Below are 26,732 nucleotides of genomic sequence, written 5' to 3' on the forward strand. Positions count from 1 at the left end.
CCACCGACTCTCGAACTTTTGGCCAGATGAGTAATATTCCCCGATTTGTAAGTGCAGCACTCTTTACCAATCACTGCGCAGGTATCACTTTCAGCACCGAGGAGGTAGTATGGGGCCATCCAGTTCTGCAAGGTAACTATGCAGAAGTCCGTCAGCTCTGCTGCCTCTTGAGTCAGAGCATCCTCCATGTGCTGTAGTTCCACAGCTCTTGTATTGGCCAGCGTCTCCACCACACTGGTCATGCAGATTACTTTCTAGGACAAGCGGGCAGTGCCATACTGGGGAAAAGCGATCACCTAGAATCTTTCCATCTCAGTGACACTCCTTCTGCCCCGATGCCTGTAGTAGGCTGGGTGCTCCCTGAGATCATTAAGGTGGTGGATATAAGGCATAACATATTCTGGAAAGCAACAACTGTACCATCCCCTGGGGACCCAGGGTGTGGTGTTCGCATATCCAATGAGTGCTGTTGTGCGTCCAGGGTGCCCCCAGTTTTGCTGCGCTCTTGGCTGTGGACACTGGCATGCATGGCTACCGTTGTTGCTCATAGTCGTTGTGACCCACCGACAGGTTCAACCAGTATTCATCAAAACATTTATAGCAATATTCTCCAGCCCTGTTCACTGGTTGGGGATTCACTCTGAGTGTCGGGTCTTTATTGCTTCTCAGATTATAGAGAGGAAAAAACAGTTCCTGAAACACCGCCCAAATGAACCGCCAGTGCTGTTGTCCCTAGAGCAGGTGGCCTTGGATCCATACTGCCATGCTATTTGCAGTGGCCCAGGAATCTGTGGATATGGACTGGACCAGTAGTCTGTTTTAGGGCGAGCGCCACAGGTGCCAGCTCAGCCATTTGGCTGGACCCCTCACCCCCTCTTGTGTTATATTTTACCTGTGGCAGGGTAGAGCACTGCTGCCTTCCACCACTATTTGCCACATTTCCACTGGTTGGAGCCATCAGTAAATAAGGCTTCTTGCTGCTGTCCGGGGTCTTGGGTGTTGAGTGTTTGGCCCCAGGCCATGGGGGTAGGCTGTACACTGTGGGGACTTTGGGTAGGAGGGGCCTTCACTTTTGGGTAGGGACATGACCTGTTCATGTAAGTGGCTCGTCCCTTTTGGACCAGCCTTTGTACAGTTCGCTATGTGCTATTTCAACTTAACTCTGGAGGAGTTGTGGAGGGTATCCACGGATTTAACCCAATGCATGATGGGGATGGGCAGCTAGAGTCTGAATGTCTCTGCTGCCGTTTGGTGCTCTGTGCTTAGCAGTGCAAGGTAGCAGCCGAGTAGATGCTGCTCGAATGGGGAGTCGTGGGAGGCAGCTTGGGTTGTAACTTGTTTCAGAAGCTGAGTTGGACTCTGCGACCTTGCCTCTTTTGTCAGAGATCCACTAGCTATTGTCTTCATGCAGAGAATTCATAGGGTACTCCAGTCTGGCAGGGGGCCAGCAGCAGATTAACCAGTGACAGATAACTTCCAGGTGATAAACCTGTGACACAATGTGGAGTGTGCACATAGCCTTGGGGCATACGGCAAAATGTATACTATCTCCCCTCCCACGTGAAGGCAAATTGTTCTTGGGAGTAGGGACTGAGGAGAAAAAAGCATTTGTGAGGTTAACAACGGCATAACAATGTTTATTCTCCTGTCCCTCAATGTCCTCCACCAGTGTGACTACATCAGGGAATGCAGCGGTGGAGGGGAGGGTGCGACTTTGTTTAGTTGTAATCGATGGTCATGAGATGTGTGCCATTTTTCTTTTGCACGGGCTAGACAGGGCTGCTGAATGGTGAAACGGCAGGCCAGATGGCTCCGTCACGCAATAGTGTGTCAATAGATTCTGTGATAGGCACCTATCATAACGTATTGTTGATTGCTGACTACCTTGGAAGGTGGGGGAATGACTATGTGATCCCATTTGTCTGCCCCAACTACCATGGTTGCACAAGCATCCCCGAAGGTAAACTTCACCTTGTTGGTGCATAGGGATTGCCCTTCAGTATGTTCATGCCCAATATACATTTGGAGGAGTCAACAACCAAAATAGGGACGGAGTGGGGTGTATCATTGGTGGAGGGTAACTTATCTGGCTCGGTTATGAAGCCTCCTAAACTCTCTATGGAGACCTAGCGTTCTCCCTAAACCTCAGGTTTGCCAGGGATGATAGTGTGCTTGGCCCTAGTGTCCACCAGGGCCATCTAATACCATGCATTCCCTTTGCCCCAGTGTACAGCTACTGGGATATATGGCTTCGGGCTGTCCGGCAGGAAGAAGACAGCTGAGCATATCTGCCGGGTGCGCCTGGGCTCTGTCCTATGAGAGGGGCATGGATGCCTGCCACCCCGTGGGTGATGTTTCCTGCTGCTGGATATGGGCAAGTTGCTGTCACAGTAGAATTCTCAGCTCTGCTCTAAAGGAGACGAGCCACTGTGAGTGATGGAGGAGATGAGGGAGGGTTATTTTGAGTTGTGGCTGGGGACTTCGGACCTCCTCCTCAACAGGGCTACCTTCGCAATGCTTTTTCTAGAGTGCAAACAAAACAGAGGTGGGGATTCCCATGAAAGCAAGCACAATCTATGCCAGCATACACAAATGTCATAAACAACTCTTTGTGGGTAAACTGGGAGCCCCTCATCACCCACCCTCTCCTCGGTCTTTCAGACTTGACTGGGTGCCCCCCCCCGCCCCCCCACCATTCCATATATTCAAGCCCTTCTAATAATCTTGATGGCTTCCCAGATAGTCTTCCCTGAAGGGCCACTGATTTTGGGTCAGGGTGTGCTGTGGTGACTACATAGCCAGTTTGAGCATTAATCACCCTCATTTTCTCAGAGAAATAGCAGTCGTGGGCTCCCCTATACATGCCTGTAACTAAAGCCTTGTTCCTTTGCTAATTGTTTTCCACTGTGGCCAGCAGAAAAAGTCCAATACCCAGAGTTGGGTATTGGGCTTGTACTGCCATCATCACCCAATCCCACAGGGAGGTGCCGACGCAGATCCCTTCAGGCAGCACATCCTAGGTATTATTAATTGTCTGCTAGTCCGATAAGTTATCCAAGGCACTCACTTCCTGATGGAAGAAGTTCACATTAGGGGGATCCCTCAGCCCAGGACTTGAGCAGCCATATGGCCAGATGTTCACCCAGACGCTGGTGATATCTATCTCCCAGTGTGGTCAACTCTTATGCTGAATATTCCCATATCTGTGGATTCTCAGCGGCCACAGGCATGTCCACCCATAGTCCCCCCCATTCTTTGATGTTTCCCTGTTCTGTGGAGTCATTCAGCAGGCCTGCGACCACGTGGTCATCGGTCTGGCTTGCATTCTATTATCTGTTCCATTCAAGATCAGATGAGGTGTTTCCTTGTGAAATAGAAGAGACATTTTTAGGTTGTTCATGATCTCATAATTCCAAATCAATTCAGCCTCAAAATCAAGTTTCAATTTGCCTTTGAGCCAAAATTTGTAATACCACCTACAATGTATGGTAGTGCTGGCAAACAAAATATAACAAAAGACACCAATCAAGTCAAATTTCCCCAATGCATTAATACATTTAAGTGCACACTTGACATAAAATCTGTTTGATCCATCCTTAAGTAATTGATGATAATACCAGATAAAATAGACAAATAGAAAAATTAGCCTCATCTTGATGAACACAAAAATCTAAGGTTTTATCTTCAGAAACGTATTAAAATGCTGTATTCTCAATAATATGTTTAATGACTGAAAATTTAATTTTTCTGTCAGTATTCCAAAGATTTTTTCTTTAATTTTGCTTTCAGCTTCCAGGGGTTTTCTCTCCCAGGTGATATTAGGTGTTTGCTTTAGACCCAGGTTTCACATGAGATGATTTTTTATATCATTATCATGCAGAATGTCACAGTGATTATTGTAATATTATCTTCAAAGGTCCGTGCTCGTCTGGAAGACTTGATAATGAGTGTGCAAGAGATGAAAGTTATCTTCGATGATCAATTCAATCATGAGGTTTGGTACTTCCATAACTGAGCAGAATGTGATGGTTTGATTCCAAAACAGCAGTGCATATTATATTCTACTTTATTGAAATAACACACTGTCTCATCACATTTGTTAGCTTGAATATTTCTTAAATCTCACACTTCTAGTGCTGTTGTTCCAAAATTAATGTGCTCTAAAAATTATTGCTAGAAAAGTGTCCAATTAAATATTTGGATTTTATAGTATCAACCTTATCACAATATCAAATTGCTTTTGGATTATATATGTACAGTCAGATGATAATAAGCGAACTTGAAGTAAATGCAGGCAGTAAAATTAGCATTAGTTATATTTAATGAACTAAAGATATATAGAGAGCAATTTATTTCTATTAAATTACATTTAGCTGCAAAAACAACTGAAATTGTCACAAAATGCAAAAGATTCACACAGCACTTAATGTCTAAATTTAATTGCCCTTGAGAAGTGGGTGAGGTGCCAGTGTCCTGAAATTATAATAGTGATGGAAATTTCACACTATGGTTGGGTAGAAAATTTAATTTTGATCCTGTGATAATATATTTCCAAATCAGAATAATATGCAGGTTGAGAGAGTTACCCTTGCATGATGTTGCTTTTGTAAGTAGTGGAGGTCTTGCATCTAGAAGGTGCTGTCAAAGAAACCTTTGATTCTGCAGTGGATCTTGCATGCAAATTTCAATAGAATTTGCAACAATATTTGATTTCTGTTCAAAAATTCAACTCAAAACTTTCCATCTTAATTTTCTACAAAGAATAAAACAAGGCAAAGGAAAAAAGAGTTTTTTTAGAAACCTAAAGCACTATTTTGTTTTAAAATTCCAATCTTAATTATTAGTAATTATTCTGTTTAATCATATGTTTATTTGGATTATACATGAAGAATTAAAATACTCAATCCTGTACATACTCAAGCGATCAATAACCCTGCACAATCCATCAGTGTATCTGCTCGACGACAAATCCTATATTCTGATTAGTTTCAAGCCCTGAGGGCCTTTTGATCAAAAGATCTGGAATGTAGTTGTGCCTTTGGTTTCAAGTTTTACAAAAAAAGTTCTCTTTCAAATTGCATTTACTCATTTTAGCTTTAGTTGTACTATTTACACTCATGAGCACTTTTTCAAAATATGTTGTCGTCAAGCACAAAAATTGACCAAAATAAAGCAATTGCAGAACAAAATAAAATAATGTAAGGTAATAATTTAAGGATGGCACTGTTATCATAGTGGTTAGGACACTCCTGTACAGTGCCCGTAGTTGGGACTGAGGTTCAAATACCGCACTGTCTAAGTTCTTCCTGTGTCCATGTGGATTTCCTCCCACCATTCAAAAATGTACCAGAGGTTGTAGGTTAATTGGGTTTAATTGGGCTTCATGGACTCCTGGGCTAAATAATACTTCTGAACAATTACATTAGTAGTATGATACACAATTGCAAAAGTAGAATACATAGCAATCCACAGTAACAAATATACAGAAAGATGGGAAGAATTCCTGGAGAATATGGCAGTATGGTTGGCGTAGCGGTTAGCACAACACCTTTACAGTGCCAGTGATCAAGACCGGACTAAGGTTTGAGTCCTATGCTGTCCAAAAGGAGTTTGTATGTTCTTCCCATGTCTGCATGGGTTTTCTCTGGGGGTTCCAGTTTCAAAAAAAGTACCAAGGGTGTAGGTTAATGGGGTGTAAATTTTGGTGGCCGAAATGGCCTGTTATTGTGCTGTATGTCTTAAAAAAAAATGGTACTCATGGCTGAAGCTTTAGAGGGAGGAGACAACCTAGCAGTAAATTGTAGTGCAATTACTGATGATTCCAAAAGTGCTGTAAAATATGGAAATTGAGGAGTTATTGTCGCAATTACTCTGTTCAGTTAGGTGCTATGATATAAACACATCTTGGCTAAATGTTTAAACACACAGAATGACAAAGAATTGCCATGTTTATGTGATAGATACTGATTAAGACAAAAGGTTCAGAAATGATCCAAATCAGTACAAAAATTTCAAATAGCATGATAATTCTTAATGCTCAACAAGTTCTCTGAAAGTTTGGTTTTAGAAGTGTGGAGGTACATGCATTTATTCTTATAAATTGAAGACAAATATTTAGCATTTACAACTGTCACTGACTTTGCTACATTTCTACTTTGCTTCTGTTTCTAAGTAAAACATTTTGCGATTTCTTTCTTATCACATCATAATGGATTTTGACTTCATCACGAACAAGCACTATTGTGCAATTAAAAAATTAAATATTCATTAATTCATATTCAAAGTATTTGTGACAAAAATTATCAAGGTTGTAAGTTTATTCGTAGTACTTATTGTTTGCATTCCTATCTTAATAACTTAATTGAGTATTTATATGCATCTTTATTATTTCTTGAATTTAAAAACAACACTCCTTCAAAAAAAGGTTGACGTTCAAAAGAAAAATGTTGAAACTGGATTGGATCAAGAAATGGAAAGAAACGAACACCAGAAAGAAGTCAACCGGTAGGATATTATATTTTGTTCCTTTTCACTGTCATGCTGATAAATTTGCACATAACATCAATTCTAGTACGATCGTAGTTTCTGTAACATATTCTCATGATTTCTAGCAAGAGTTAAATTTAATTGTTTTCCTCGTCTTTACTTGAATATTCAAATTAATCTCCAATGTATGTGGTATTTATGCAACTTACCATATAAGCAATTGCTGAAAATGTCCCAAAATCAGATCTTAAAGATCAATGCAAAATAATTTCCTACACTTCTGCAAAGGAACCTTCTCAATCAGTTATGTCTCCAAGGATTCAGTCAAAAAATAAAAAAAATCAGTTTTGGATCTGGTTGTAAAAAATGAAAGAGGGCAAGTGGAAATATCGCCCTTGGAGACCATCGAGCTAACATCCAGGTAACAAGCACAATATAATTCTGTTGACACCATTGAAGAAGAATAAATTTTAACACAGCACCGTGGGGAGGGTGGGGATGTTTCTGAAAAGGTAAAACTGGGTGACCATGGATGGAAAGAAAGCCTAGTTAGACTGCATATTTAGCTTGGCTCTCACTCCCTGCAGTTTAACAAGCATTTTTTTCGGTCTCTCCCACCCATCCTCCCTGCAGTTTTAACAAGCTTCTTTTGTCTTCCCAGTTATGATGAAGGGCCTTTGACCTGAAACATCATCGATTTCTCTTCCCACAGGTGCAGCCTGGCCTGCCGCGTATTCAGCATTTTCTGGTTTTAATTTAAATTTTCTGCAGGTGCAGTTTTTAAAAAAAATTTAAATAATTCAATAATTTCTCAGACAATGTGGCAAATTTTGATTTGAAAGGCTGAATGGCCTATTCTTGCATCTAATTCTTTGATTCTGAGTTCTTGTTCAAGTTATTAATTGGCCTTGAGTGCATAAACAAATTATTTAAGGGAGTTTTCATACTAATCTTGGTAACCTGTATTGTACATTAAACATTGCTTAATATAGAAAGCAGTTCTTTTGATATGGAAATTATAGTTATTTCTTAACAAAAACCACCTTTTCCTGTCTAATTACTATACCTCTGTGATTGTCCTTTGTATCATTTTCATATCTGTGCAGTAATTTGAAAATGTATTCCTTAAAAATAGTTCATTCTTGCCACACAATTTATGCCAAAAAATAGCTACATCCTTCTCTGCTTAGAAAAGAAAAATCAGAGTAGTGAAGGATATGTTAAGAGAATGTAAAATCAGATGAAACCTGTAATTGCAGACAGATTTAAGTTTGTGATCTTGTTTATTATACAGAAGGAGAACAATGATCAAGGTGACCAAAAAGGAGCTGAAAGAAAATCTTGGACAGTTTATGCAAGAACTTGATTTTGCGTACTCTGAACCTGAGGTCACTAATAACAGGCTGCAAAGCAAGGTGAGGTTGGCTTGGATCCCTAGTTTGCTTGGGTGCTGTACTTGCTGCATTTTCAAGTCTTAACAGATTCTCAAACACTGGGAAGACCAGTATTTACCGCCCATTCCAAATTGACAAAAATTCCCATAATGAGTCCCAGACCTTTCTGGGAGACAGTCCTTTCTACAGGAAGTAATAAATACTGTTCTTTTACCAAATTAAATTAAATATGGATTGACAAGGCCCTACAAGCAGCAAGTGTGCTCTGCCCTCAGAATAAAGCAACTGGGTAAGGGATGCTTTACTGGTCCCATAATCTTGCTAGTTGTAAAATACTTCCTTTGACAATAAATGGCAATAACAAAGAAGCCATCGATTCAACGCAACCAGTCTTTGTCGGTCTTCTTCACAGGAACAGTATTCAGTTATTACCAATTGCTGCTAAACTCTGGGTTATATTTTGCTTCAGTTGTAACTTTGTAAACTCTCAACCTTTTATTTCAAAGGTTTGTGCTTGTGTCTCTTGTTTTTGCTCCCATTTACAATTTCCCATTTTATATTGCCATCAAATCACAATTTGTTTTCATGAAAAAATGCATGCTTTTGATTTACTTTTGTATTTCTTTATGTAAGGAAGTACACTGGTAAAGATGAACTGCAACTTTTTCTTTTGATCTAGTATTATCTGTACTTCTGAATTTCAGCTGTGGCATCAGTGCTATATCATTTTTTATATTGTAAGGCTGTTGCCATAATACCCATTCCAATATCCTAAGGTTTTTAATTAAAAAAAGTTTTATGAACCAGAAATCCTATTTTTTCCTTTTCTTCCACAGTGCCTTCTTTCCCATGCAGATTATAATCATTGCTACTTATTTTTCTTTTCAAAACTAAAATGTATTCTCTGAAATTCTGTTCTATTTACCTTTATGTCACTATTCTTTTGTAACTTCAGACCTTTCAATTATTAATGATCCAAATGATATCTTATGCTCTACCCAATTAATAGAAAGAGTTCCACAAATAGTGTCAGGCAAGCTTTCCTCTAACAAAATGTACACTTAGCATGAACAATTAAAAAAAATCAGTAGATTAATCAGATGTGATTTATGTGCAAGTAATACAGATGAGTAAATCAATCAAGTTTATTAAATAGAGTAAAACTTTTATACATTGTGATCTTTTTGTCCAATTGTCTTAGATTGATGAATTGTCCAATCAACTTGAAGTACAATCTGCAAAATGTAGACATTTGGAATCAGCCAATCAAGTACTTTGTGAACAGGTCTCCATAATGCGAGTTCTACAAAAGAATCAGGATCAACTGGAGAAAACCAAACAGCAACTAGAAAAGGAAGCATTGAGTTCAAAAAAGTACAATCGCTTAGTCAACCGCAAGAAGAGAGAGGAGCAATATCGTAAGGAAATCAAGGAGAAACTGGAAGAAGTCAATACCTTCTTAAAGGTTATATGCTTTAGCAATTAAGCTTGAACATAAATAATTCCTGGAAAATGAACAAAGATGTTAAGTATCTAGTAAAATGACACTCCAAATTATAAAGATTTATGAAAGCTTACATGATATAGATGTAAATTTTATCATTTTAATCTTTTGGCACTTTTTCAAATCTTCCCTGATGTTTGTATAATTGGGACTACCTTCATGAAAAGGTGAAATATGAAAATATTGAGTTTTACCATTATGATTGACTATAACAAATAGATTAATTGAGCAGATTTTACTTTGTAAACAATGGTGAGGTTAATACATTTGGCAGAATCTTCCAGTAAGTATAATTGCTCCCCTGTGAACTTTCCAACAGTATATCTTTGGTTCTTCATTAGAATGTATGGAACAATGCAACAAATCTTAATTTGGGCTAAGCATCCTCTTTAGCATCAAAGATTTCATTTTCCAAGTGTGGAATTTCATTTATTTGACATATTTTATTTGACATAGTTTATTAAACTATACAGCTTGTAAAAATAATTTTTCTTAAGTTTGACATTCCATGAACTCAAATATAACTCGTCACCTTTCTGCAAATGTCTCTGCCTGAATGCGATTTGTCTAATTAGTCTTGCTTTTCCTTTATTAAACTTAACATGGAAAATGTTTCACAATTCAGTGGCTTAAACTTTGTACTAAATTTAAATTAACTCACCTAACATTGGATTTGCTTTAATTTTATCAACATTGGTAAAGTTCATTTCTGCCTAATGAAGAGAACTGAAATTCACAGTATGCAATCTGTGCAACAAAGGGCCAATAAAAAAATTATTTCCAGGCTTAAGAGCTTTTCGTAGTGAACTGAAAGATTAAGGTTTGGATAATAAAAGGCACAAATGTCATTTACATACAAGGTGTTTTGTATGAAACAAATCTAAAAGGAAAGCAAGTCAAAGAGAAATGTAGCCTTTAAAAAGGAGCGGAGTGGGATGCAGGACACAGACAGCTTGGGACTGTTAGAGAAGCAAGAGGAGTGTGAGGCTCCAGCAAGCTAGGATTGTCGGAAGCTAGCTGGAGGTGAGTGCCTTTAAAAAGGAGAAGAGTAGGACTCGGGACTCAGGACATAGACAGCTTGGGACTGTTAGTAAAGCAAGAGGAGCGTGGGGGTCCAGTGAGCTGGGGATTGTTGGGAGCCAGCTGGAGGTGAATGCCTTTAAAAAGGAGCAGAGCAGGGCTTGGGACACAGACAGCTCAGGACCATTTGTGAAGCAAGAGGAGTGTGGGGCTCCAGTGAACTGGGATTGTCAGGAGACAGCTGGAGGTGAGTGCCTTTAAAAAGCAAGTTTATGGTTAAACAGAATGGTGATTGGTAGCAGGAGTAATTAAGATAATGGGTAGTGACAAATAAAAAGGGTGGCTCAAGCGGAGCAGAGGCTGAGATTGTTTCCAATAAGGTAAAATTTTTGAATTTAAATTAGGAAGGGTTAATGGAGACAGCAGCTAGGGCAGTCGAATGTCCCGTTTGCAGTATGTGGGAAATCTTGGACAGCACAATGGTCCTTGATGACTGCACCTACAAGAGGTGCATCTTGGTGCAGCTTATGGGAGACCATGTTAAGGAATTGGAGCTGGATGAATTCTGGATCACTTGGGAGACAGAGGCAGTGATAGAGAGGAGCTACAGGGAGACAGTTACCTCTAAAAGTCAAGAGGCAGGTGTTACGGGCCCAGAGGACCCCAAAACCCAGCAGCAATAGAAATTCACCAAGACAAATGGTTACTAAACAAAGGTTGCTTTTAATTTTCTTTGAACATAAAAACAGGATCAAACTTTAACTTATTACTATTAACTTAACCCCCTTCTAATTCTAAGTGCACATGTATGTAATGTCTATATGTTCAGGAAAGTTCTTTGATTCACAGTCCAATCTCACTTCTCACTCTCCAAGTTCACCGGTATCAGGCAATTCTAATATTGTGCACAGAATTTAGCATTTATGAATTCTCACCAAGCTCTGGTGCTTAACTGCTCAGGAAGGTTCTTGTCAGTTTCAGAGAGATATTTGTTGCTTGTTGGACACACACAAACTGATTCCCTCCCATCAGCCACTTCAGTGTCTTGATGAAGAAACATGCCCTGCAATGGGTTTTCTGAATGATAACCTCTTCTTCTAGGTCACCACAGAGTTCCTCTTGTTTCCCTTATTTCTGGAGAAACACTCTAGCCAGCCATTTCCTCTTGTAAGGACTACAGGATTTTTCAACAGTCTGAACTTAGAACTCACAACCCATCTTCAAAATAGGATTTTCCACAAGCTGCCAGCTTGTCATGTTACCGCCTCCAAAAGCCACTGCTGTCTCTCTCTCTCTCTCCAAAAGAGAAATCCTGTTTTTTTTTCTCTCTCTGCTTGCAAAACCATTACTCCTTGCAGGGCTCAAAATCCAATCTTTGAAATAACTTATTAGCACTTGATGGACTCCTCCATTTGCACCTGCTTTTGAAAATTCCTTTCAAAGCATTTCATTGTCTTTTGCAAAGCCATTGGTGCCTTCATGACTGGCTTTTGCCAAGTTCATGCATTTTAAATGAGATGTGAAGTATTACTCTGTGGTGACCTACACTAAAACCTCCACAATCTACCTCTTTTAAAAACATATTTATATATAATATAACCCATCACACAAGTAACTGGGTGGCAGTTAGGAGAGGAAAGGGGAAGAGGCAGACAGTGCAGAACACCACTCTGGTCGTTTCCTCAACAACAAGTATACTGTTTTGGATACAGGTTGGGGGGAACGATCTACCAGGGACAAGTCGTGGTGGTAACATCTCTGGCACAGAGGCTGGCTCCTCAGCTCAGAAGGGAAGGGGAGAGAAGAGGAGCCAGCCTCTGGGAACTCATTGGTTAGGAGAGCAGATGGGAGGTTTCGTGAATAAGATCAAGGCTCCTGCGTGGTATGTTGCGCTTCAGGGGCAGGGATGTCTTTGATTGAATTCATAATGTTCTGGAAGGGGAGGGTGAGCAGCCAGATGTCATGGTCCACATGGGGACCAGTGACATAGATAGGAGTAGGGGTGAGGTCCTGAAGAAGGAATATAGGGAGTTAGGAAAGAAGTTAAAAAGCAACACCTCAAGGGTGATGATCTCAGGATTGCTGCCTGTGCCATGCACCAGAGAGGGTAGGAACAGGAAGTTGTGGCAGATGAATGCATGGCTGAAGAGTTGGTGCAGGGTTCAAATTTCTGGATTCTCTTCTGGGGAAGGTCTGACCTGTACAAAAAGGGACCAATATCCTGGCAGGCAGGTTTGCTAGAGCTGTTGGGAAGGGTTTAAACTAGATTGGTAAGGGAGTGGGAATCAGAATAAGAGGGCAGAGATTAGGGTAGAAGGACAAAAGCATGTTGCTATATGTTCTGAGTTGGAGAGGAAGGACACGCAGGGGACAAAACATAAATGCAGCCAGTTAGAGGTTGAGATATGTCTACTTCAATGCTAGAAGTATTAGGATGAACTTAGAGCAAGGATCATTATGTGGAACTATGATGTTGTAGCATTACTGAAACTTGGCTGGAGAAAGGGCAGGATTGGCTGTTGCAGGTACCGGGTTCATGTGTTTTAAAATGAATAGGATAGGAGGTAGAAAAGGAGAGAGGGGGAGTTGCATTAATGGTAGCATTGATAGTATCACAGATATAAAAAGGGAGGATGCTACAGAGGGAGTGTCCACTGAGTTGGTGTGGGTGGAAGTCAGAAATAAGAAGGGAGATATCTCTGTACTGGGAGTAGTCTATAGGCTCCAAAATAGCCCTTTGGAATAGTGCAGGAAATACAGGGTTTTAGTTATGGGTGATTTCAACTTCCTGGCACCTCCTGACTACAAGAGGGATAGATGGGGTTGAATTTGTGAAGAGTGTTCAAGAAGGATTTCTGACACAGTATGTGGACCAGCCAATGGGAAGAGAGACCATTCTAGATCTAGTTCTGGGCAATGAACCTGGTCAGTTGGCAGTCCTCTCAATGGGGAGCATTTTGGTGAGAGTGATCATAACTCCCTTAGCTTCAGCATGGGTATGGAAAAGGATAAAAACAGACAAAATGGAAAAGTTCTTAACTGGGGAAGGCTAATTATGAAGGAATGAGGCAGGAACCAGCGAGAGTAAGTTGGAAATAGATGTTCAAGGGTGAAAGCACAGAAGTAATGTGGAGGAAGTTTAGGGGCCACGTGCTGGGTTCAGGATAAGTTTGTCCCTCTAGGACAAGGAAAAGATGGTATGAAAAGGGAACTGTAGCTAATGAAACAGGTGAGGCAACTAGTCAAGAGGAAGAAGGAAGCATATATTAGATATAGGAAGCAGGAAACAGGAAGAGCTTATGAGAAATATATAGTTGCCAGGAAGGATCTTAAGAAAGAAAGCTCGAAAGGGGCATGAGAGGGCCTTGGCAAGTAGAATTAAGGAGAACCCCAACGCGTTCTATATCTATGTGAAGAACAGAAGGATGATGAGAGTAAAGGTGGGGCCACTAAAGGATAAAGGAGTCCACGTGTCTGGAGGTGGGAGAGGTTGGGGAGGTCCTAAGTGAATACTTAACTTCAGAATTCACAAGTGAAAAGGACCTTGATTAGGGTGAGGTCAAAATTGAACAGGCCTGTGTGCTGGACTATGTGGAGATTGAAGAGCAAGTGTTAAGATCTTCTCAAAAACATTACGATTGAGAAGGGCCGGTTATGGCATACCCCAGGCTGCTGTGGGAAGTGAGAGAAGAGATAGGTGGGGCAGTAGCTATGATCTTTGAATCCTCTTTGGCTGCAGGGAAGGTGCTGGAGGATTGGAGAATGGCAAATGTCGTCAACCTTGTTTAAAAAAAAGGTAATGGGGAGAATCCAGGGAATTATAGATCAGTGAGTCTTATGCCAATGGTATTCTAGAGGATTTTTAAGGATAAGATCTGTGAGCATTTGGAGAAGTACCGTCTACTCAAGGATAGTCAACCTGGCTTTGTGATGGTAGGTCATGTCTCATGAGTCTATTGAGTTTTTTGAGGAGGTAACAAAAGAAATTGATGATGGTAGGGCAATGGATATGGTCTAAATGGATTTTAACAAGGCATTTGACAAGGCCCCCCACAAGAGACTCATCCAGAAGGTCATGAGGCATGTGATTAGTAGAACCTTGGCTGTGTGGATAAAAAAATTGGCTTGCAGGAAGGAAACAGGGTAGTAATGGAAGGAAAGTATTCTGCCTGGAGATCAGTGATGAGTGGAGTTCCACAGTGATCTGTTCTGCGATGCTGGGGTTTATTAATAGAGGGATTGAGTTCAGGAGTAGAGAGATTATGTTGCAACTCTACAAATCTCAGGTGAGACCACACTTAGAATACTGTGTTCAGTTATTATTGGAAGGACGTGGAAGCTATGGAGAGGGTGCAGAGGAGATTTACCAGGATGTAGCCTGGATTGGAAAACAAGTCTTACGAAGCAAGTTAGCAGAGCTGGGACTTTTCTCTTTGGAGTGTAAAAGGATGAGTGGAGACTTGATTGAGATCTACAAGATTGAGAGGCATAGATAGGGTGGACAGCCAGCACCTGTTTCCCAGGGCAGGATCTGCAAACACCAGAGGACATATGTACAAAGTTAAGGGAGGGAAGTTTAGGGACGAGATCAGGGGTAAGTTTTTTTTACACAGTATTGTGGAATGCCTTGGCAGGGATGGTGGTGGAGGCTGAAACATTAGGGGTATTTAGGAGACTCTTAGACAGGCACATGGATGAAAGAAAAATAGAGGGTTATGGGGTTGGGAGGGTTTAGTATTTTTTTTAAGGAATACATGGGTCAACACAACATAAAGGCTGAAGGGCCTGTACTGTGCTATAATGTTCTATGTTCTAAAACTACCTAATTATTAATGTGCCACAAATAACTGGTTTATTTGTACAAAATAGTCTCAGAATGTCATGAGTTTACAGGATTTTCTATTTCATTGCTACATGACAAGTCATTTTTAAAACGTTGTCACAGTGCATTATTTAATGGATCACTCTTCTATGTTAAGACACATCATGCCTCTAAAGAAACTTTGGATCATTTAAAAGCTATAAATGAGCTTGAATCCAGAAATGATTTGGAACAGAAGAACAGAGACCTGGAATTGGAGCTGAATAAACTTAGAACTTTGCAAGATGCCTTGAATCAGAAAGAATCTGCAGAGAAGGAAATTGAAAGATACAAGGGATTATATTTAGAAGAATTAGAATTGCGTAAATCCATTGCAGCTAAGCTTGATAGGTAAGTTCATACAATTTTGTTATACTTGGACCTCCTTATTGGTTCATACAATATGATACTGAGCTATCTCAAGCAAATTGAAAACAGCTTGGGTTATTTTCCTTCCTTTTTTTGCAGAAATCCGAGCAAATCTATGCTCGTATATATACCTGATGCAGCAGGGTTCATCCTTTTCTGTTCATACACAATGAAGGGACGTTTGGATTGAGGAGTACTCCGGATATCAAAATTGTTATTCTTATTGAGTTAATAACTTTCAATTTGACAATGGGAGCAAATGGGCAAATGAAAAATAGAACTCTTTATTCAGAACTTGAAGGCTGCTAACCCTGTTTATCTTGGGTGGAAGAGCTATAGTGGAAATTATTTTATTTTATTTTATTTTCCAAAAAAGTATCCTATTCAAAATATCAGTATAGACTGACCAAAATGTAACATTAGTATCCATAAAACATGATATTTTGCACAAAAAGTACTGGCCCCTAAATAATGCACCTCACTGTTCATCCACAACTTGACCATTTAAAAAAAAATTAACTGCCTAATTATTTCCATGGGTTGCAATATTTGAATAATGTGTCTATTAAACTTTATTAAAATCCGGTCTTACAATAAATAAATCAATATAATTAATGTATGTAAATTAATCTTCCAAAACAAGGCATCCCCATTCCTTCAAAATATGAATTACTGTTTATTATTTTCTGATGTCTCATTCTCTTCCCATTTTGATTTTGATTTTGCCTACTAATTTTCTCTTGTGCTTAGTCTTTCTCATTTATTTTTGTAACCTCTCGTGTCATTGGTTAAGGAAGTATGCTGCTTGCTCCTTTCACATTCCTGAATGCTTTGTTATCCCCAGTACACTTCCAATAACTTTTTTTCTAAAATATTTTTAATGGTGTTTACATTATAAATAATAAGATTATTTTGTGTTATAAGATTCAAGAAAATAAAAAGAATTTACAAAAAAAAACCTTTTCATCATTTTAAAAATTGTGGAGCGCAATTAAAGAAATAGAATTTAACCGCACACAAAAAAACCTAAAAGAAAAACAAATTTTAAAAATATAACTTTTTTTTAACCAGAAACTTTCTAAACTTTTTAAAACTTAATTACAATTGCAAATTTAATTCCATGCTCTAGCACAGGGGTGTCAAACTCAAATTCACAGAGGGCCAAAATTAAAAACTTGGACTAAGTCGTGGGCCAAACTAAATATTTATTGAAAATTTTCAACAACATCTGCATATCTTCTTTCAACATATGTAATGTTAAACTTTTTATTATTAAAATAAATGTTTAATAATAGTTTTGGTTAAACTCTTTCCAGAAGAAGCATTAACAAATGAGAAATAAAATATTCAATAAATAACATTTCTCTATAGCCTTTAAGCTCCTTTTAAATGTATTTTTTTTCACAATCCAACAAGTCAAAAAAATAACAACTTGCTTCAATGAAAATCCAATCTTTCAACTATGAACAGTCCAAAGTTAACCAAAGAAAATATTAATCCAAGCTTAGCTTGCTACACTGTGATTTACTCTGATGCATCTGGGTCTAAACCAGATACTTGGCATCTCTTCTTAGATGCAAGTTCATCAAGCTCTGGGGTCAGAGTTTGCCTCCCACCTGTCTTGAAAGGTCCTGTTTTCTGTCTTTCATTTGGCCATTTTTTGTAAGGGGTTTATTACATGTGAGTTAGGTGACAGGTCGCAGATGCTAAGGTCACAGAGGAGGTGGGGGCGATTAGCAGGCTGATGGGCCAGCGCCAATGCATTTGCAAAGCATTCTGGGATTTGTAATATTAGCTGTGCATGCACTATACTGGCGCGGCGGCCAGCGGGCCAGCTCTAATACATATTTGATATGATCTTGCAGGCCAAGTATAATTATATCACAGGCCAAATTTGGCCCGCGGGCCTGAGTTTGACATGTGTGCTCTAGCAGAACACTGCTTGATTTTTTTAAATTATGACAAACTGTCACTAATAATTCTGTGGCTGTCCAAATGATCATAAAGAGTTTCTTTAATGAACCCTTCTGGTATGAAGGTCAAATCAATAGGATTGTGTCTCAGAAGCAATTAGAATGGCAGGAAAAGCTTTTTTGCACCAATGATCAGTCCACTCCTTTTTTGGGTTATTCAGAAAATATTTAAACTTGGTTGCATATAGATGTCATCTGGACTGAGTTAAGTGTATATTTGGAGTTAATTGAGTACCACCCATTTGTTTTCTAAAAACAGATTATTTTTTAATGATATAAAATTTATAAATTCTTGTATTCATGAGTTTTCTTTAGGTCAAGATTTTGTTTGTTTGATCTACTTTTTTGCATGATAAGTTGGCCATCCTGTATGTCTTGTCACGTGTTGATCTTTGGGGTTGCGTGCAGTATCCTATCCATTAATGTTTTTATTCAGTATTGTTGAAATATCAATGCATTCAGGTTGACCAAAATCTATTATTCTATTTTAGTTTAGTTCAACATGAGTGAAATTCAGAGGTTTTAGGCACCAGTATATCAGTTAATTTATTAACTTGCACGTAGCCTTTAACTTGCCAAGTTTATTTTGAAATTAATAATAATTTTTTAGACACCATTTCCTCTATTTTTCTCCAGATCAAATAAAAGGTTAGCAGAAGCCAATGCTAATCTTCTTAAAGAACACTCTCGTACAAAATCCTTGAATGTTGACAGCATTGAAAATAAAAGTTTAACCACAACCCGCACTCTAAATGAAAGTCATCTGAAATTTGTATCGGGATTTGGCACTTCCCTGGGAATTTCCAGAGATTGCAGAAATAAATTATACCCAGAGGATGAACTCCCCCTAGATGAAAGAGTAGCATCATATGTCATGAAAGTAAGTACTTATCAAAATTTATTTAATATGAACTAAATTTGTTTTCTTCCTGAGTGTGTTGTTCAGATAAGATACAAAATTTCTTGCACCTGTTTCAAAAATCTCATCAATTAATAGAAAATGTAGCTGTAACTTTGTAAGAGAATGTTTCATGGCAGTGTCATAGCAAAGATCACAAAATATTTGCTATGTAATTCTGAAAAATAAAAGTAACTAAATGTATTTCCATGTCACAGTGAGTATACACATAATAAGGAGTGTCTTCTTTGGCTTGGCTTCGCGGACGAAGATTTATGGAGGGGGTAAAAAGTCCACGTCAGCTGCAGGCTCGTTTGTGGCTGACAAGTCCGATGCGGGACAGGCAGACACGGTTGCAGCGGTTGCAGGGGAAAATTGGTTGGTTGGGGTTGGGTGTTGGGTTTTTCCTCCTTTGCCTTTTGTCAGTGAGGTGGGCTCTGCGGTCTTCTTCAAAGGAGGTTGCTGCCCGCCAAACTGTGAGGCGCCAAGATGCACGGTTTGAGGCGTTATCAGCCCACTGGCGGTGGTCAATGTGGCAGGCACCAAGAGATTTCTTTAGGCAGTCCTTGTACCTTTTTTTTGGTGCACCTCTGTCACGGTGGCCAGTGGAGAGCTCGCCATATAACACGATCTTGGGAAGGCGATGGTCCTCCATTCTGGAGACGTGACCCATCCAGCGCAGCTGGATCTTCAGCAGCGTGGACTCGATGCTGTCGACCTCTGCCATCTCGAGTACTTCGACGTTAGGGATGAAAGCGCTCCAATGGATGTTGAGGATGGAGCGGAGACAACGCTGGTGGAAGCGTTCTAGGAGCCGTAGGTGGTGCCGGTAGAGGACCCATGATTCAGAGCCGAACAGGAGTGTGGGTATGACAACGGCTCTGTATACGCTTATCTTTGTGAGGTTTTTCAGTTGGTTGTTTTTCCATACTCTTTTGTGTAGTCTTCCAAAGGCGCTATTTGCCTTGGCGAGTCTGTTGTCTATCTCATTGTCGATCCTTGCACCTGATGAAATGTTGCAGCCGAGATAGGTAAACTGGTTGACCGTTTTGAGTTTTGTGTGCCCGATGGAGATGTGGGGGGGCTGGTAGTCATGGTGGGGAGCTGGCTGATGGAGGACCTCAGTTTTCTTCAGGCTGACTTCCAGGCCAAACATTTTGGCAGTTTCCGCAAAGCAGGACGTCAAGCGCTGAAGAGCTGGCTCTGAATGGGCAACTAAAGCGGCATCATCTGCAAAAGTAGTTCACGGACAAGTTTCTCTTGTGTCTTGGTGTGAGCTTGCAGGCGCCTCAGATTGAAGAGACTGCCATCCAGTCTGCATCTGAATAGCCAATCATGTTTAAAAAAAATCATACCAGAAAGGAAAACATTTTGTCTAATATTTAATTGTAATAAAATCTTAAAGACTGGACTACATAGATTAAGGTGACAGTTAAGTAATTGCAGGAAAGTTTGAAGATGTCACAGGAGCCCCTTTTTCACTGGCATCCCAGTTAATTGGCTGTGCAGTGACCCAGGTTAGGAAATCCTTTGTGCTGATTTCACTAGGCCGCTCTTAATTGCTTTTCCACTGAACACAACTCATCCCCGGGCATTGGCGTATTCTACCTTCAATTGGAAATGGATGACTTTCTACTGTTCCTTTCCCACTGGTTTTATCACCATGTCGGTGTCAGCAAACGGCAGGAATATGACTAGGGGTAGAGACGATTAATCCCTGGCGTGAAATGATGTCATTTGATGCCGGTGTTCAATGTTCCTTTTCTGGAGGACCCTGTCCCAGTAAATTCCCAGTTAGTTCCTGAGACAGGGTGTCAGTGGAAAAGGGACTAAAGATTGGAGGCTTTGTGGACAGTGAGGAAAACTTTCAAAGCTTGCAGAGGGATCTGGACCAGCTGGAAAAAAAGGGCAGAAAAATGGCAGATGGAATTTAATAGAGACAAGTGTGAGGTGTTGCATTTTGGAAGGACAAACCAAGAAAGGACATGCTAAATGGTAGGGCACTGAGGAATGTGGTAGAACAGAGGGACCTGGGAATACAGTGACACTTCCTTGAAAGTTTCATCATGTGTCGATAGGGTTGTAAAGAGAGCTTTTTGGCAGATTGGTTTTCATAAATCAAAGTACTGAGTGTAGGAATGGAATGTTATGGTAAAGTTGCATAAGAATTGGTGATGCCATATTTGGAGTATTGTGTGCAATTTTGGTCATCTAACTACAGGAAAGAGTGCAGAGATTTACTAGGATGTTGCCTGGACTTCAGAAACTGAGTTACAGGGAAATGATAAAACAGGTTAGGGGTTTATTCCTTGGAGTGTAGAAGAATGAGGGGAGATTTGAAAGAGGTATTTCAAAATTATGATGGGTATAGCCAGAGTAAATTAGGATAAGTAAGATACAAACCAGAGGGCAGGTTAAGAGTGAAAGGGAAAAAGTTCAGGAGTGTGGCACTCTGAGGAGCTGAAGTAAATCACTGCCACCACACTGATGGTCATTAACAACTGCTTTTAATCAAATTCCGTGCGCCCCTTTAAGGACAGCATAAACTCAGTCATCTGGTGCATTGTGACGTCATAATCGCTGTCCAGGGCGCGCGCTGGAAGGGATGCTGGAGTCAAGAAGAAACCTCTGACGACGCCATCTCCTAATGGCTGCCCCGCCACGTGGCAATGCAAGCGGGTCCAGTTCGCCATTAGGCTGTGCGCCGCCACACAACCCCCCCCCCCCCCCCAGAACTGGCTACACATCCTGTCGCTTGGGTGGCCAGCCCTGCCGTTTGGGCACGGTCGCCTGGACCGTTTGAGATAAGTCTAGGTGGGTGGCTTTCAAGCGATCCACAGTAAACAATTCCTCTCTGCCCCCCCACGTCCAAAGTAAAAGTTCTGTCCCACCGCTGGAGCACCTTGTACGGCCCCTCGTAAGGCCGCTGCGGCAGTGCTCTCTGTGGTCCCCTTCTGACAAAGGTGAATTGCGCACGTTGATTCTTTGGGCCGAAGAGACGGTCGGGTGCCGTGGTGCGACGGGGGCGGTAGGGTCAGGTTGCCTAGGCTTGTACGGAGGTCGGCGAGCCGCTCACCTTCGCTGTGCATGGCCTCCGCTGGCGGGCTGAAGAATTCCCCTGGCAGGGAGAGTGTTGCGCCTTAGACCATTTCAGCTGATGAGGCTTGCAGGTCCTCCTTGGGCGCTGTTCTGATTCTGAGGAGGACCTAGGGCAACTCGTTCACCCATTCGGGGCTGGAAAGCCTGGCCATCAGGGTGGACTTTAAGTGGCGATGGAACCTCTCTACCAACCTGTTAGACTGCGGGTGGTAGGCTGTGGTGTGGTGCAGTGTTACTCCTAAAAGCCTCACCAGCTGCGACCATAGGACGGAGGTAAATTGAGCGCCCCTGTCGCTCGTAATATGCGCTGGCACGCCGAAACGAGCGATCCATTGGCCAACCAGGGCTCTAGCGCACGTCTTTGCTGATGCTTCATGGACCAGGATGGCTTCCGGCCACCTGGTAGCTCTGTCCACTATGGTGAATAGGTACCGCAGCTCCCTGAACACCAGCAAGGGGCCCACACGTCTACATGGATATGTTGGAATCTTCGCGGTGCTGGATCGAAATGTTGGACAGGGGCCTGAGTGTGCCTGTGGACTTTGGAGGTCTGGCATCAGACGCAGTTGCGGGCTAGTGTTGCGACCTCCTTCTTGAGGCCATGCCAGACAAATCGCAGAGCCACCATGCCGACGGTAGTCTTTACTGAGGGGTGGGCAAGATTGTGGATGGAACTGACGACCCTAGCCCTCCAGTCCTGTGGAACTACCGGGCATGGTGAGCCAGTGGTGGTATCACAGAGCAGCGGCTGGGCGGAATCGGGGAGGTGGATATCCTCAAGTTGGAGCCCTGATACTGTGGTGCGGAGAACCTGGGTGTCGGCATCGAGCTGTTGGGCCTGTGCGAGCTGTGCGTAGTTGAGACCGGGAGCTAGCGTGCTGATGGACGGGCGGGAGAGCGCGTCACCGACTACGTTGACCTTACCCGCCCTGTGCCGGATGTCCGTTGTGAATTCCGTTATGTAGGGCAGGTGGCGCTGTTGCCTGTATGACCACGGGTCCTTGGTCATCGATAGTGCTTGGGTGAGGGGCTTGTGATTGGTAAGGACGGTAAAAGTCCTGCCCTCTAAGAAATATTGAAAATGGCGGATGGCCGGGTACAGCGCCAGGAGCTCCCGGTGGAACGCACTGTATTTGAGTTTGGGAGGCTGCAACTGCCTGCTGAAAAAGGCTATCAGACGCCACTGTCTATCCAGCCACTGTTCAAGCCTCCCTCCGATCATCGTGGTGGAATCATCGACCGATAGCGCTGTGAGTGCTTCTGGGCGTGGGTGCACTAACAAAGTTGCCTCAGTGAGGGCCTGCTTCGTCGCTGCAAAAGCCTCGTCTGCCTCCACCGACCAGGCCAAGGTCTCCTCCTTCGTCGCTATCAGCGCCAACAGAGGGCGCAGGATGTGGGCGGCGTTGAGGATGAATTGATGGTAAAAGTTCACCATCCCCACAAATTCCTGTAGCCCTTTGAGGGAGGAGGGCTTGGGGAAATGTTGGACGGCTGCCAACTTCTCTGGTGCCGGAGCTTCCCCAGATGCTGTGATGGTGTGCCCCAGGAACTGCAGTTTGTTTTCTGAACTGGCATTTGGCCTTGTTGACCATGAGGCCAAATTCTGCCAGCTGGGCGAACAGGGTACAGAGATGGGCCTTGTGCTCTTCACGAGTGCGGCTAGCTACCAGGATGTCATCTAGATAGATAAAGACAAAGTCCAAATCCCTACTCATTGCATCCATGAAGTGCTGGAATGTCTGGTTATAATGGCGATCTTCCCAACGTCGTTAGGGTGGACCGGGATCTGGTGGTATCCATGCACAACATCGACCTTTGAAAAGAACTGTGCGCCGTGGAGGTTGCCCGCGAAGTCTGGATATGGGGGACTGGGTACCTGTCTGGAGTCGTGGCGTCGTTCAGCCGTCTGTAGTCTCCGCTGGGCCTTCAACCTCCTGATGACTTTGGGACCATGTGTAGCGGCGCCGACCAAGTGCTGTTCGATCGCCGAACGATGCCCAACTCCTGGAGACTGGAGAATTCCTCCTTGGCTTGCTTCAGTTTCTCCGGCGGCAGCCGTCTAGCCCTGGTGTGGATTAGGGGGCCTTGTGTGGAGACATGATGGAATACTCCGTGTCAGGTGGAGGCAATGTCGAAGCAAGGCTTCAGGATGGCAGGGAACTCATTGAGGATCCCGGCGAATTTGTCTTCGGTGGAGGCGACTGTGGCGATCTCCGACCTGGCATCGTATGCCGTGCCCAGGCGCACCAAGCGGAAGGTGTGGGCGATGAGCAGCCTCCTGCCCCTCACGTCCACCAGCAGGCCGTGAGCTCCCAACAGCACCGTGCTCAGCTAGGCCAGGACGAACTTCTCTTTCCCCATCTTTATCTGTGCCCTACGAGTGTCAAAGGTTTTGATTGTAGAGCATTGGCAGCTCACAGGATTGGACCGGGGATTCGAGTCCGTGTTTCCAGCGCTGTGGAGGGGGAAGGACGCTCAGCTCAGCTCCTGTGTTGACTAGGAACTGGCGGTCTGTGGATCTGTCTTAGATGTAGAGGAGGCTGTTCACATTGCAGTCATCAATGGCGGTTGGCCTGGCCAATTCCCTGGTAATCGCAGGGTTGGTGGCACTTGAGGGCTTTACCCCCCCCCAGTGCTGATGGTAGAAGCACCACAATTACTGGGCTTCTTTGGGCTTGGCCTTGGGGGGATCTTGCTGATGACGGGGCACCGGCTTGGAGATCTGGCTGAGTGCTGCCTCATTCTCCTGCTTAGCTCGCCAGAGGGCATCGCCTGGGTTGCTGCCTTGCAGGGGTCGGAGAAGTCCTCTTCAGATAGATGGAGCCAAATGTCCTCTGGCATCTGTTCTAGAAATATCTGTCTGAAGAGGAAGCACTGCTCGTGATCCTCTGCAAGGGCCAACATCTCGTCCATGAGGGCTGAGCGACTGCGGTCCCCCAACCCGTCTAGATGTAAGAGTCTGGATGCACGCTGCTGGGGTGAGAGGCCAAACTTCCCCAGGAGCAGATTCTTGAGGGCTGTGTACTTTTCAGTCGCTGGTGGCTGATGGATGATATTGTCTACCCTCGCCACCGTGTCCTGATCGAGGTTGCCCACAACATGGTAGAACTTGGTGGTATCAGCTGTGATGTTGCGGAGATGGAATTGTGCCTCCGCTTGGCCAAACCATGTCCGTGGGCGATGTGGCCAGAAAGGGAGAAGTATGAGGGCTACCACATTAACCTCTGCCGTGTCCATCATTGGTTGGGTCCAGAAGGTCGTTTGGGCCCGTCGGGATCACCAATGTGGCACTCTGAGGAACTGAAGTAAATCACTGCCACCACACCGATGGTCATTAACGACTGTTTTTATTCAAATTCCAGATGCCCCTTTAAGGGCAGCATGAGCTCAGTCACCGATGCATTGTGACATCATAATCGCTGCCCAGGGCGCGCGCTGGAAGGGATGCTGGAGTCTAGAAGAAACCCCTGACGACGTGGCGATACACGCGGGGCCAGTTCTCCATTAGGCTTTGCGCCGCCACAGGAGAAACATTGGGGGGGAGGGATCTTCACATAAAGTGGGAGGAGTTTGGAATGAGCTGCCAGTTAAAGTGGTAAATGTTCGCTCAATTTTAATATTTAAGAATAATTTGGACAGGTACATGGATAGGAGGGATATGGAGGGATATGGACTGGGTGCAGGTCAGTGGGACTAAGCAGAATAATAGTTTGGCATAGACTAGAAGGGCCAAAGGGCCTATTTCTGTGCTGTAATGTTCTATGGTTAGCACTAAAATAAATTTAAAATATACTTTAATGTTTTAATAATAATCCATAAACACATTATTTGGTGCTTAAGAGTTTGTTATGTTGCAAGTTTGGCTTACCTTTGACATTATAAATAATCATGAACTTTATAATTTTTTTGGCAAGTAGAATTAGTTAATATTCTGCACTCATCACTTGATTAATTTCTCTACAAGAAAGACTGAACCTTGGCACTGGATGCTGTGGAGAGAACTCCACATTAAACTGTCTGCAGCCAGTCTGACTATCTAATAATGCCAATCATCAATATTTTGCTGTTGTACCTCTAAAATTGCATCAGAGATTCTTGCATGACTCACTTTTTAACTGCACTTTTCTAAATTCCATGCTATTTAGACCCCTCTCTGGAGCTTCTGTCTCCTCACAGTTCACCCTCCCTTCTAGTTTTATGCTCTCTGCAAATCTGGATATATTACTTTGAATCCTGCATCTAAAATCATGAATATGTAATATAACGAATAGCAAAGGGCACTGCAGTTGGCATAGCGGTTAGCACAATGCCTTTACAGCACCAGTGATAGGGACCAGACCGGGGTTCGAATTTGCACTATCTGTAAAGAGTTTGTATGTTCTCCCCTGTCTGCATGGGTTTTCTCTGGGGGCTTCGGTTTCCTCCCACTGTTCAAAACGTACCGGGGGTGTAGGGTAATGGGGTGCAAATTGGGCTGCATGGACTTGAGGGCTGTGTTACTGTGCTGTATGTCTAAATTTTAAATGTTGAAAACTGAACCCCGTGGAACGCCACTAGACATTGCTTATCACTCAAAACATACCCACATATTCCTATTCTTTGTTTCCTGCCTTTTTTTCAGTGACATTATACCCGACATTCCACATTGTTTAAATTTGTGTTAAAGTCCCTTATGAGGAACTAATGAAAATCCTTTTTAAGTCTAAGTATACCACACAGACTAGTTCTCCCCATTCATTTCACTAGATAGCCACTGCTATCCAAATGCTTTGCTATTATATCTTGAATACTATATACCAATATTAGACAATTTGACTTCTGTCCTTGCATTTTAGTTGTTTGTTACATACAGATTGTCTCCCTGATACCATTCCTGACAAATTCTAGTTTTCATTGACATCTGTGTCTGAAGGAAAAAATAACAATGTAGCAAATAAAATCCACTCATACATTGTGATAGTACAGACCTATCACCAATGTATATAGTTACAGTATCTAGAGTGTAATGACTGTGCTTACAGCGATTGGCTGAGAGCTTAGCCACGCCTACTGTCTGGGCCTTAAAGGGTTGTGTCCCTAGCCAGGTCAGATCATTCCGGACTGGTCGGCCAACTGTGAAGAGCTCCTG

General features: G+C 42.5%; 1 protein-coding gene across 5 annotated transcripts in view; it reads left to right on the top strand.

The window, feature by feature from the left end:
- Nucleotides 1-26,732, top strand: part of ankrd26 (ankyrin repeat domain containing 26) — a 167,701-nt gene that overhangs the window by 137,523 nt on the left and 3,446 nt on the right. For all 5 annotated transcript variants that reach the window (XM_069919991.1, XM_069920001.1, XM_069920012.1 and 2 more), the window contains 6 exons: nt 3,917-3,994; nt 6,425-6,504; nt 7,781-7,901; nt 9,082-9,345; nt 15,384-15,616; nt 18,244-18,487. In XM_069919991.1, the coding sequence (XP_069776092.1) occupies nt 3,917-3,994; nt 6,425-6,504; nt 7,781-7,901; nt 9,082-9,345; nt 15,384-15,616; nt 18,244-18,487 (1,020 nt within the window). The remainder of the gene's footprint in view (nt 1-3,916; nt 3,995-6,424; nt 6,505-7,780; nt 7,902-9,081; nt 9,346-15,383; nt 15,617-18,243; nt 18,488-26,732) is intronic.

The sequence above is a fragment of the Narcine bancroftii genome, chromosome 1 (genome assembly GCF_036971445.1).
Source record: "Narcine bancroftii isolate sNarBan1 chromosome 1, sNarBan1.hap1, whole genome shotgun sequence".
NCBI classification, from domain to species: domain Eukaryota; kingdom Metazoa; phylum Chordata; class Chondrichthyes; order Torpediniformes; family Narcinidae; genus Narcine; species Narcine bancroftii.